This window comes from Rattus norvegicus, chromosome 8 (genome assembly GCF_021556685.1).
Source record: "Rattus norvegicus strain SHRSP/BbbUtx chromosome 8, alternate assembly SHRSP_T2T, whole genome shotgun sequence".
Taxonomy (NCBI): domain Eukaryota; kingdom Metazoa; phylum Chordata; class Mammalia; order Rodentia; family Muridae; genus Rattus; species Rattus norvegicus.
This window is the reverse complement of record NC_141541.1, coordinates 118277683-118291511: the sequence shown is the minus strand read 5'-3', so window position 1 is coordinate 118291511 and position 13829 is coordinate 118277683. Positions and strand designations below refer to the sequence as shown.

Here is a 13829-nt window from a genome sequence, read left to right as displayed (position 1 = left end):
TTTAAGGCCTTGGGATATGGTTCAATGGCAAAATATCTGCCTAACATACACTCTTCAGCACTCAGATTGCTGGGCAAGGTGGACCAGGTCTATATCCTGTATTAGGAAGTTGAGGCACAAAAATTAAAGACTATCCTTTAGGGCTGAAGAGATGGCTCATCAATTACAAGCACTGGTTGATCTTCCAGAGGATCTAGGTTTGATTCTGAAGACCCACAGCAGTTCACAACAGTATGGGACTCTAATTTCAAGGGATCTGATGACCTCTTCTGCCCTTCACTGGCACCAGACACACATGTGGTACACAGACACACAAACAGGCAAAACACACAAGAGAAATATTTTCTCTAAAAAACTGTCCTTAAGGAGGTAAAGAACAAATCATTTAAGATGAACATATAAAATAAAAACTCAAAGCATTAGCTAAAATATAAAATAGTTGCATCTCTCCTGCCCAGCAATTCCACTTACAAGAACAAAACACAGAAAACCATCTGCACATTATGTATCAGGAAAGCCTATGATGATCACTACAGTCACATTCATAAGGCAAAATACAAGTAAACACCATAAATCTGTGAGACACAGTCAAACAAACTGGTCTGCTTATTCAGTAGAATACACATAGGGCAGGTGAGGTGGCTCAGCAGGTAGAGGTGCCTGCTGCCGTGCCGATGACCTGACTTTGAGCCCTGAGACTCACTTGCATACAGGTAACAGACTCCTGCAGACTGTCCCTTAACCTCCACACTCGGCACACCTGTGCACATGAGTACACTCACCACCCCGAAATAAAACAAGCTCAGAGGAATTATGAGCCAAAATTTAACAGTTTTCTATTATAATCTATTAAAGTAAAAAACAAACAAACAAAATAAAAACAAACAAAAAAATCCCAGCTGTTCACATTTCTTTTCCAATATCTAATCCAAACCTGGATTTTACTTTTAAATTAATCAGAAAAACTATTTCCTTAAAACTTTTACTATAAAATTTGAAAAACAGCAAAACTTACTGAATCCTTCTTTCGAGAGCGTTCCTTTTTCATCTTCCCCCCTGCAGCTCTGATACTGACTCTGTTTTCTCCTCCCAAGTAACCCCGACAGTTCGCTGACCCACAGAAACACTTCTGAGCCTCCTTGCTGTGAGGGAACAGAATTATGTGAAAGTAAAGCACGTTAGAGTGACAACAGGTTAAGAATCATACCAACCTACAGGAAATATAAACGTTTTAATAGTAAGAGACTCTTACAAACCTGCTTCAAATAGAATGTTTAAGAACTACTTTTTCTACCACCACCACCCTTTCCTTCTCTCTCTCTCTCTCTCTCTCTCTCTCTCTCTCTCTCTCTCTCTCTCTCTGTGTGTGTGTGTGTGTGTGTGTGTGTGTGTGTGGTGGGGGAGACAAATTCAATCTGTGGGTTCTACAAGTCCAACAAGAGTTCTACTAATGGGCTTCATTTTCAGTCCCTTTACTACTTTCTAGTTTCAACAGGTTAGTCAGTCTGGCTTTGAACCTGCAGCTTTCCTGCCTCAGCTGAACCATATAGCTTGATTACAGACCTGCACCGGCAGGGCTGGCTTCATCATTTTTCTAATCTTTTATCACCTGTTAGATAAAACAGGCCAATAAAGCTGCTTACTGAAACACAAAGTAAGAAGCTACAGCCGTTAGTTGTGCTAGAAGTAAGATTGCTAACACAGTTTAGACGACTAGTACTGATGTGTGTTTGATTGTTATGCCAAAAAGTCAGATCCATTATGATAAAAACATATAAAATGCAGTATCATGACACATTTAAAAACTTATCACACAGGATGAGCTCTGTCAATAATGAATATAGCAACAACTGACTACATGGACCCTGGAGGAAAGGGAAGTAGTAGAAAAGAATTCTGGGTAAAAATCCACCACTGCAACAGAGTGAGGACTCATCCACTTTGCCCTCAGAAAGGATAATATAAGCACAGGGGAAGAAAACAGTAGGAGCCATGTAGAGCCCGGCCTGCAGTTATCTGCTGATGAGAAAAGCAGTTTATCAGAACAACTGGAATTCTTCTTGGCGTTTGTGCTGGGTCCAATGAGGTAACAGTGTCAGACTGAAAGAATCTCAGACATCACTAAGTTCTGAAATACAAACTATATGAGGGACATCTGGAACAGACAGCCATCACTACCAAAAAAGGCAGCCACTGGTAAAAACACTGGACAAAGTAAGAAAATTAAATCTTGTTCTATAATAGCATGAAAGGATTAAAATATCCTAGAAACTTAATCTGTGTGCCTTTTAATGTAAGCATCAAAAGTAAAAAAGATATAATCTGGGGAGGAGGGAAGCTTTCAGTTTTACACCCTACTCGAAATTTCCACCCTTTTACTCTTTGAAGTTGGGGAAGACAAACATAGACCACTCGCTCCACCTTGTAAAATCAGAGTCCCACTACAGAGCCCTGGCTAGCCTTGAAACTCAGAGATGAACAAGCCTCTATCTCCCCACTGATAGGAGTATACACCACACCCAGCCTTCAAAACTGGTTATGATTTATTCATATGCATTTGTGTTTTGCCTGCATGTATGTCTGTGTAAGGGTGTCAGATCCCATAAAACTGGAGTTACAGACAGTTGTGAGCTCCCATGTGGGTGTTGGGAATTGAACTCAGGACCTCTGGAAGAGCAGTCAGTGCTCTTAACCACTGAGCCATCTCTCCAAGCTCCGAAAAGGAGTATAATATGGTTGGTGTAAGTCAAACAATATTATCCAAAAGTTGATAAAGGATGAATAAACAAGGATATTATTCTCTTCATACATATACACTCAAAGTTGACATTTCTATAATGAATTAGGTTTTTTTGGTTTTGTTTATTGAGAAAGGGTCTCATCTAGGCCAGGCTGTTCTCAACTTGATACATAGGCAAGAGTGGCCTTGAATTCTCATCCTCCTGCCTTCACCTACTACATCAGTGCTTCTCAGTCTGTGTGGGTCAGGGCTACTTTAGGTTGAACAACCCTTTCACAGGGGTCACTCACCTAAAACCATCTGCATATCAGATTTTACATTATGATGATTCATAATAGTAGCAAAGTTAGTTATGAAATAGCATATTTATGGCTGGGGACCACAACAGGAGGAAGTGTATCAAAAGGGTCACAGCATTAGGAAGGTTGGGAACCACTGTCCTACATGATGGGATGGATCCCAGGCATGCATGACCACATTCCATTTTTTTATTTAGTATTGGGAATCAAACCCAGGGATTCATGCATGCTAGGAAAGCACACTATCTACAGAACTTCATCCTTAGCCCTAGAGTACAGTTAATGAGTTCAGAGGAATAGTACCTAGTTCCTGTAATGTGAATCCCTTAGTGGCAAGAAAAATCACATAATAGAAAAAATTATGATGAGAGCTGACAGTATATGTAACTTTTAAATAATTCACACGAGAATTTTATATCACTGTATCTGAACATCTATTTTTCATATCAGAAGCAGCAAAAGGAACCAAAACCATTACTTACCCATATCGTTGGAACTGGTAATCAAACGTTAATTCTGAGCCTGAAGGAACTAATTTGGTGGTAAAAAATCCAACCCTCAGCTGTCCATTCACAGTCCACTGAAATGTTTTGAGAAGACAGAACATTAGTAACTGATTAATGTTTGTACATCCATTTATATAAAGACCATCATTATCTGACTGACTTACACATATAAATCTTTATGTGATGTTTTCTCAAAGCAATTGGGTTGGTTTTTTTCCTTAACTAACCAACATGCCATTCTTATTTAATAGACTATCAGAGTCAGTATCCATTAATTGGCCTATAATACAATACAATGAACTGCTACTGGACTGGAGAACGGAGCTAAGGGAAGCAAACACAGGGCCACGTATTCAGTCTCCAGCACAGCTAACAGAAACAAAACTAAAACCACTTTTAACTTACATTTACATGTATGAAAGCCAATTTGGTCTTCAAAAACAAAACTAGAGGATTCTAGGTATCACACTGAGTATCAAAACCTGAGCCAAATTCTCAATACCAAACTCAGGTCTTCTTTAAGAATCAAACTGCTGAATCATCTTCCACATCGATTTGAAGCAGGATCTCTCATTTCTGCCACTTAGCTACAGACTATCTAGCCTGCACATCTTCAGATCATTCCCCGGTCTCCACCTCCCACCTGGCTATAGAAGCACTCGGACTGACTGATGACAGATGCGCATTACTACATCTGACTTTTTAATTCTGGAGTCCAGGTATCCACACACAGGTTTGTATCACAACCACTTTTCTCTGTTAAGCTATTTTCTTCCTCGTCAACCAGAGCTTACTTAGAATTTCTTTCTTTTATGTTTTAAGGTTTTATTTCATTCTGTGTATGGTGTTTTGTCTGCAATGTAGTATGTGCACTACATGTATGCCTGGTGCCCATGGAGGGCATGAGACCACCTGGAGCTGGAGTTACACATTCACCGAGAACCACCAGCTATGGTACAAGGAAACTAACCTGGGCTCTCTACAAGAACAGGAACTGCTGAGCTCCCTCCCCAAGTCTTTAACCTAGACTTAACTCTTGACTTTGGCTACTTATACCACAAGCATTGTAAAACAGTCAAGTTGGCACCTGGAGTCTTGATACAGAATCTGAGGAGAGGGTTGGAGAGCTGGCTCAATGATTCAGGAGTACCAGTTCTCTGTTCTACTAGAGGACCCAAGGTCATTCCCCAGGATCCACACCTGGCAATTCATAACTGCCTGTAACTCAAGCACTATGGAATTCAATTCTCTCTTATGGACCCCCAGACACTCACATACCACACATGGCATATACTCACAAAGACATTCACACTATACATAAATAAATACAAAGCTTCTTAAAATTAATGGAAAAACAGCAATCCTGAATAAATACTTCAAAATTTAAACATTTATATCCACTTACTTTTTGGGTTTCACAGTTTGGTTCACAGCTATGATTCATAAAACGAGAGCAGTTCCCTTTCTGAGTGGCATCTATTATCTGGGGGAAAGAAGAATATTTAAAAGTCTTAAAGTGAGATCTTAAAATATCTACGCATTTTGAGAAAGAAAATGCAGCAAGATAATTTTTTTTTTTTTTTTTTTTACAAAGCTGAGGATCAAACCCAGGGCCTTGTGCTTGCTAGGCAAGCGCTCTACCACTGAGCTAAATCGCCAACCCCAAGATAATTTTAATGTAAAAAAAAAAAAAAAAAAAAAAAAACCGACATACATGCCTTTGGTTCTTACCCGATTTTAGAGAACTTTCTATAACAAAGTAACAAATGGTTGATCGCTTTTTTAGAATTTTTGTTAAGTAGTTTATATAAAGACAAAATCATCTCTTGGGGCTGGGGATAACCTTGGTTTGTACAGTGACTGTCTAGAATATAGAAATCCTGAGTTCAATTCTCAGTACTTCATAAAACTTACATAGTAGCAGGTGACTGTAATCCTAGAAACTGGGAGACAGGGGCAGGAGGATCAGAAGTTCAAGGTCACAGCGTTCCATGTCTTTAATCCCAGCAATTGGGAGACAGGGGCAGGAGGATCGCTGAGAATCCAGTCCAGCCTACTGAGCTCTAGGCAGACCAAAGCTACAAAGTGAGAGCTGATCTCAAAAACAAAACAGAAAATATATAACTTGCCTTTCTTACCTACTTCTTTATATATCTAAACACCTGAGACTGAAAATCCCAGAGGCTATCCCCAGACTGCTGAAAAGGGAGTCTAGAGATAGGTACTAAGAATTAGCATTTTTACCTTGAATACAGAAGTGGATCTAAGGATCTAGCCAAGCTTTATCAAGCCACACATGGAAGAGATTTATAGAAATGTAAAACAACATAACACGTCATTTCTCTTTGAGGGAAACTATTTTTATGTAGTTTTTCTTTGTATCAACAAGTAACATGCTCATTAGTATCACTTTAAAATGGAATGACAGAAATTTCTAAATTTCTCAGCATTAAAATATAACCCACACAAAACATTCTGGGAATCATCCATGATGGTTAGCTGTCCTATGAAGCATGTGTGTTTGTATTTACATATAAACACCCCCATCCATCTGTAAACAAATTGAAACTACACATGGTCCTGATGTTCTTGTGTTTTGTTTTGACAGAGTTTTATGTAGCACAGGTTGGTCTCCAACTTCCTAAACAGATGAAGAAAGTCTTGAACTCCTGATCTTCCTGCCTCCATCTCCCCAGGTGCAGGAATTGGAGGCACAAATGGCTATTTAAATTTGTTCATTTGTTCTGGCCCAATTTTTTTGTCATTTAAACATCAATCAGTACATCAACTCACCCATGCCTTATCCCAGCAACAGTTTTCCTATCTGCTTCAATTCACACATTCACACTGCTCACCTCATCATTCTTCAGGGCCATGAAATAGTAGTGGATGTTTTTGTTCCGCGCATATTCCTTCACCCGAGCTTTAAACTCTTTATGATCAAGTACCTCTCCGCAGTATTCCAGGACAAAGGTGTTCCTACAAGACAATGGAAAAAATAGCACATTCGGCCTAGGAATTACACTGAAAATTTACAAAATACTAAAACATAAAATGCAAAATATTTACTTTGTTCTCAATGCCCAGACCTTGAACCAGAGATTCCCCCTACCTCAGTCACTTGAGCACCTAGGCAACATGCATGCATCACCTCTTTCCTAAAATATTTAAAAGACCACCTCATTATATATCCCCCCCATATATATTTCCAAGATGCATAGTCTCTAAGTGGATCCTAAGACAACTGTGTGTGTTGGGGTGAGCTCACTGGTACATTTGGCATTATGCAAGGCCCCAAGTTACTCCCTTCAGCACCCCCCCACCAAGACCCAGTTTAAATGTGACTTATAAATATGGAATCAGTAATTCACAGCTGGTAAAGAGCTCTAAAGAAACTATGATATTGAAAATTGTTAGTAACAATTAAAGCAATTTAAACAGAGTAGCCCTTCTGCTGCCCTTACTTTCCAATTTCTTTAACGATGACAAAAGCCAAGTTTGTCTCTGGTCTCTGGCTTCCTGGCTGGTCTCACTGTCCAGAATACTTACTACCCAGAATACCTATCACGAATTTGCATAAACAGCTGTACAAAATGGCAATGAAGGAACTTTTATTTGTGCAAAGAGATATTCCTAAGAGTAACCCAAGATAATTCTATTTTTTTCACACTAGAAACAAATATGCAAGGGGAAAAAGAGACAGAGAAAGGAAGAAACTATCTGTAGAAAAGGGGTAAAGCAGCAACCATGCTTTAAGATGTGGATTGGCCTAAAGACAACATGACTAGTTGCCTCACTCTGCTATGAGCAAGGACAATGACATTCCACAAACAACTCCAATGATGTTTCATAAACTAATAGCCATTTACATGGCATATCCTCTATAACCAACTGGAAATCCTGTGTCAGCCTGCTTTCAGACTGACAGCATACTATAGGCCATTTAGAAAATGTTTAGAATAAAGGTTGAGAAAACTATGCTCTGTAAGAATGAAAGATAAACTTTACCCTTACAGAGGAAGTTATTCAGGAGACCTTGTGTATAAATACAGCAGAGGTTCCAATAACTGATAACTGTTATGGACATAAAACACCAAAGGGATAATAACAAAAACATCAGTGAGCTCAAAATTGGTTAAATTATAAATCCTGGACCAAGGAATAGAAGAATAATCAATTCTTTTACGAGTCAACTAGAGATCTGACATCTTTGTATACAGACAGACAGACAGACTCCTTTATTTGTATGTGAGAAGTGTTGTGCATGCATATATGTGTACCGTCTGCACGCCTAATGCTCACTGATGTCAGAGCCCTGAAACAAGAGCTGTGGATGGGTGTGAACTGCCATTTGGGTTCTGGGAACTGAACCCTAGTCCTCTGCAAACACAAGTGCTCTTGACCACTCAGCCATCTCTCTAGTCAGTGGTGTGCTATCTATTTCTCAATGCAGCTCTGTCTTTAAGCCCTGCTGGTATTAAAGGTTTGTATGCAGCACCTATATCACTACCACCAAAATTTTGTTTTGTTAAGATAAGGCTTCTGTGGTGCTCTGAATAACAACTGCCCCCATATTTGAAGCTGAATCACTAGGGAGTAGAGCTCTTTGACAGGATTAGAAGGATCAGGAGTGTGGCCTTGATGAAGGAGGTGTATCACTGGGGGTGGGCTTTGAGGTTTCAAAAGCCCACGCCACTCTCAGGTTCTCTTTCCTGCTGCTTTCAGATCAAAAATAGCTCACTGCAACTTCTCCAGCACCACGTGTGCTTGCATGCTGCAATGCTCCCCACTAGGATGATGAATTAGCCTCTGAAATTGTAAGCAAGCACCCAAAAAAATACTTTCTATTCTAAGAGTTGCCTTGGTAATGGTTCTCTTCACAGCAATAGAACAGAGACTGAAGCACTTTCTCCGTGCATCCCTAGCTGTCCTAGAAATGTTCTGCCTGCCTCTGCCTCCAGATTGCTGGGATTAAATGCATGAGCCACCATACCCATTGGGGCCTGACATTTTTAAACCATCCAAAGAACTGGCTTTGCTGTTCTTCAAATTTAGAGCTTTAAATTTAGATTAAATTATAAAGTATCACTATAAGGGGAAAAAAAATGAACATCCTGTATTATAAAGAAAACTATACTTTTTTCTGACTGCATTCTTTCGTGACTTCTCTGTAGCATTCCCTAAGTAAATGTGATTAATCTCTCTCTGGCTTCTGTCAGCTAATACACTTAATTGTAATTTCCTTGGTTATTTACCCATGCTCTACGAAGTTATTAAATATCAGGTTCTTTTCACATTCCTTTACTCTCTGAAGTTTTATTACCACTGACAACCTCACCATTGGCTTTCTAGACAAATGCGTCCTCATGTATCACTCCTCAGTGTGAACTGAATAACCTGCCTGCAAATTTTAAGCTCCAATGAAACAATTTTAAGAATGTGGCCAGGGGTTGGGGATTTAGCCCAGTGGTAGAGCGCTTGCCTAGCAAGCGCAAGGCCCTGGGTTCGGTCCTCAGCTCCAAAAAAAAAAAAAAAAGAATGTGGCCAAGTCTTACTGAACCTGAGTTCAATCCCTAAAATGTATACACAGTAGAAAGAAAGAACCGATTCTCACAGGTTTCTTATCTCTGGCCCCCACACAGACACAAACAAAAACAAAACATAAACCATTTGGTTTTGCTCATCAGATATTAATATTAAAAGTTACACTACCAACTGAAAATAATTCTCTTTTAAAAAAAAAAAAATTAGGTTGCCAGTGGTGGTATACACCTTTGATCCCATTACTTGGGAGTTTGAGGCCAGCCTGGTCTACAAAGTGAGTTCCAGAACAGCCAGGGCTACTCAAAGAAACACCATCTTGCACCTTGCAAAATCAAAATCAGTCTATCTCAGTCGAGTGAGATGGCACATACATTTAACTTCAGCAATTGGGATAAGACAGGCAGTCAGATCCCAGTGAGTCTTAAGGCCAGCATGGTCTATTGTTTGTTCCCTTCCAACCAGAGCTACACAATGAGACTCTGTCCCTCATGAACAACAACCCTCAAAAGTACCCATAGAAAAACAGCAAATAAATGTATGTTTGTAACAGCCACGTTAGAGCTTAGTAATAGCAACCTAGTCACTCATGGCTAAACCTAAAAGTTAAGTTACTATCTTTACAACCAATATTTAAGGAGCTAAAAGGAAGAACATTGCCTAATCTCCCAGAGGACCAAGGTTCAACTCCCAGCAACCAACACAGCAGCTCACAACCACCTGTAATTCCAATTCCACAGGACCCAATGGATCTTCAGGCACACGGCACACAAGGGCTGCACAGACACACTGAGATAAAACATCTACACATGTAAAGTAAAAAGTAAATAAATAAACAAACAAACCTGAAGATGCTTCTTTCTGACCAAAGAAATGTATCAACTCCTATACAGGCTATCTTGTAAATTACAGTAACTGCTAAAAATACTTTATATAGGATCTTTCTTTTCCTCTCTCATCAAAAACCTAATTGTCCTCCCTGATCACTGGAGCTATTTAACACAAGTTTTATGAAACACAGACATACTTCAAAGCCAATTCGGCCACCTCCTAGAGTCAGAGCTTCACTCGAGCTTAGGAGTCAAACCACTCCAGAATGATTACTTGCCCTCTTAAAATGTGCTGTATTGTACCAAACAGTCTAATGACAGTGCACCCAAGTCACACTTTTAATTGAAGAATGTCTAAATACCAGAATCTAACTAACTACTAAGACATCCAAGAATGGAAATATAGCAATAAGGGAAATATAGCAATACCTAGGGACTAACAATTTAGGCTTGAAGATTCAGTGAAACAAAAGGCTCAAGTCATTCATCATAGCTTACAGACTGTGAAGAAAAAAACAAAAACACCTGCCAAAAAACCAAAATGGAACTTTTTCTTCTTCATTTTCTAGAAACCAATTTAACAAGCTAGTTACCAAGTAGTCATTCTACATAGTGAGTATTATTAAATATTATTGAAATAAATCATTTATCAAAATGTCTAAGCAAATCCAACAACACAAAATATGAAACAAGAGGTGATAGAAAACCAAACTTACGAAGGAAGATCCTTGGCGGCCCTTAAGCCCCAGCCTTTCTTTTCTGTAAGTATGACTTCTACATCTGCGTGCTGTTTTCTCTGAAACCGTCTGTTCGAACAATAATCTCCATTTGGACATCGAGAGGAACTGAAATGAGAAATGGGTAAAAGATAATTCTTTAAATACCATAAAGAATTGTAACATCTTCAGCAGAATGTGTTCTATAACAACAAATAATTCATCCCCACTGCACAGTTTAGGTGTGGCTAACCATGACCCTTCCTCAGTGTTATCACGTAAAAAGCATTCCCTAGAACTCAATGACTGCTTTGCTCCTGAGGGAGTGAATCCGCAATACAGTCTAGTTAACTGATGATCAAGAGGAAGGTCTGCCTGCCACTTCCTGGTGTCTGAATACAATTCTTATCTGTAAATAAAATCTTTGAGTACATGGGCAATTATTGGATTTGCTTATAAAAGCTGTACCAATAAACCTTATTAAGCTTGTATGCTACCACGCATGTCTTCTGATCATATAGTTATTAATATTCTTTAAATCATATTCATCTTGCATGCACGTGGAAATTAAGAGTACAACTCACAGGAATCAGGTCTCTCCTTCCTTTATCTATATAAGACCCAGGTCATCAGGTTTCAAGGACATTTACCCACTCAGCCATCTCCACAGTCCAGTTATTCATTTTCCAACAAAAGCTTTTTTCCAGGTTAAAAATCAGGCTGCAAAGGCTGGAGAGATGGCTCAGTGGTTAGGAGCACTGACTGCTCTTCCAGAGGTCCTGAGTTCAATTCCCAGCAACCACATGGTGGCTCAACCATCTGTAATGAGATCTGATGTCCTCTTCTGGTGTGGCTGAAGACTCATATAAGTAAAATTAATAAATTAAAAAAAAAAAATCAGGCTGGAGAGATGGCCCCGCTGTTCTTCCAGAGAATTTGGGTTCGAATCTCAACACACATTGGGCAACTAACAACTTAATCTTATTTTACTTAAGTGCATTTCCTCTTACATTCCATTCAAATCATCAATGTGGTCTTTTGCAGTCAACTATACACATGCATACACGCACAAACACAAAATTAAAAATAGAAATAAAAGTAATTTTTCTTATTTTTCTGATATGCGTATTTTATTTTTGTGAAACTGTTTAACAGGAACAAAAATAAAAGCTCAACTTTGCTATGAAAAACCACCTTCCTTAACACTAAAAATAAGGAACCCTGGAGTAGAGTGGTAGCTCGCTCTATAACCCAGCATTGAGGAATTACAGAGAGGCAATCTCAGAGTTTGAAGCCATCCTGGACTACATAGTAAATTGTTGGCCAGACTGGTCTATAAGACCAGAACTGACACATCAAAAAAGGAGATTTTTATTCACTATATAGCCTTGGCTGTCCTGAAACTCTCTATGGCTGGCCTCTTCTCTGACTGTTGGGATAAAAAATGTGCACCACCATGTCTAGACTAATACTTTTTCCTAGGATAAAATAATCAGGCTGGAGCTGGGTTCGAGTCTGAGCACACATGTGACAGCTAACAACCATCTGCAACTCTAGCTCCCGGGCGCCAGGCACCAGACGTACACCTAGTGTACAGACTTACATGCAGGCAGAGACACCATACACAACAAACACAAAACACAGAGGAATTTCTCATGAATCAGATTAGCTAAAAATAACTACCAAGCACTTTTAGCTCTGGCACTAGTGCACTCTCTCTTCAATCCAACAGAGGCAGGTGGGTATCTAGGCCCGTCTGATCTGCACAGCAAGCTGCAGACCAGCCAAGACTATACACCCTGTCTTAACAACAAAGGAAACGTTCTTAATGCAGAGATATTTAGCATTTTATGAATTATACCAATCAAGTTTGTAGTAGCAGAAAATTAATTACTATGGGTCAACTATGCATAGAAAACAGTGAACCTAGAGAAAAAATTAGATCTGTATATGCAGTTCTGATTAGGTCTGATTATACAAAAGTATACATAATATGCTTTTATTTCTATGTTTAAAAAAAAAAAAAAAAAAAACTACCAAGCAATAGTGATGCATGCCTGAGTTCAAGACCAGCCTGGTCTACATAGTGAATTTTAGTACAGCCAGAGATACATGGAAAAATCCTGCCTCAGGTGGGGGAAATCAAAAGAGTAAAAAAAAAAAAAAAAAAAATCAAGTAAATCATAAAAACAACCATAAAGTGGTTAAAGAAAGATCAGTGTTTAACAATATATACTTTTTCTGGGTAAAAAGGTTGGCTTTTTTCTCTATGAAGCCCTCCCTGGCTGTCCTAGAACTCAGAAATCCACCTGCCTCTGCCTCCTGAGTGCTGGGATTCACCTTTTGAATTTTCAGGTTTTAGTGTTTTATGTCATCAAAGTTTAAAATCACCACAATTTACTTCTCAGGGCACGAGCATCACTGAATGAAAGAAAAGTAGTTGCAGAGGCTGACTGTGGTGGTTTACAAGCCTTAATCCCAGCACTTGGGAGGCAGAGGCAGACAGATACAGGCTGACCTAATATGGTCTAATATGGAGTTCCAAGACAGCTGGTGCTATATTATAGATCCTATTGCAAAAGAGAAAAAACCTAGCAGTTACTTTTTTAGTTATTAGCAGTAGAACTGTTCTACAGAGCACTGAGCCAGGTGCTATAACCTAATGAGCAATGCGGCAGAAATTTGTCTTAGTATCTGTGTTCTATTAAACATGGGAATATTCATTTACATATAGTGAAAAGGTTAAAATTATATACTTCATTAATTATTTCTCATCTTTAAACACATACACTGCATGAGGTGAGTGGGAGTGGAGCAGGCCACCTTGCTTACCATTCAATCATGAGGAGACGATTAAGGCAATCCTCTCCACAGGCAACTTCACCTTGAGCTCGTTCATCTTTAGAAAGAGGTGTGCACTCACACTGCATCCGCTTAATATCCCGATGGGATTTGTTCTTCTTCCTATGGGTACAATTCCATACAGTTAGTTACACAAGTCGGTTGAAGACAATAATTCAATCAAATAAATACTGAAGCTGTTTCCTAATCACTCAAAAGACAACACTTAAGGCAAAAACACACTGGGTCCAAGGCCAGTCTGGCAAGACTCTCCCCTCACCCTCTCCACCCCCCCACGCCCCAAGGAGAAGCTGGTAAGCCAGGTGTGGTGCTGTCTGCCTGGGCTACTTAGGAGC

General features: G+C 39.3%; 1 protein-coding gene across 13 annotated transcripts in view; it reads right to left on the bottom strand.

Annotated features, from left to right (window-relative positions):
- Setd2 (SET domain containing 2, histone lysine methyltransferase) overlaps window positions 1–13829 on the bottom strand; it is an 85583-nt gene that overhangs the window by 47216 nt on the left and 24538 nt on the right. For all 13 annotated transcript variants that reach the window (XR_015626717.1, XR_015626716.1, XR_015626715.1 and 10 more), the window contains 6 exon segments: window positions 13465–13596; window positions 10633–10761; window positions 6401–6524; window positions 4951–5028; window positions 3522–3619; window positions 1016–1142 (listed from right to left, as the gene is read on the bottom strand). Coding sequence is in view for 2 of the 13 variants with exons in the window: in NM_001401163.1 (NP_001388092.1) it covers window positions 1016–1142; window positions 3522–3619; window positions 4951–5028; window positions 6401–6524; window positions 10633–10761; window positions 13465–13596 (688 nt within the window). In the remaining 11 variants the exon portion in view is untranslated.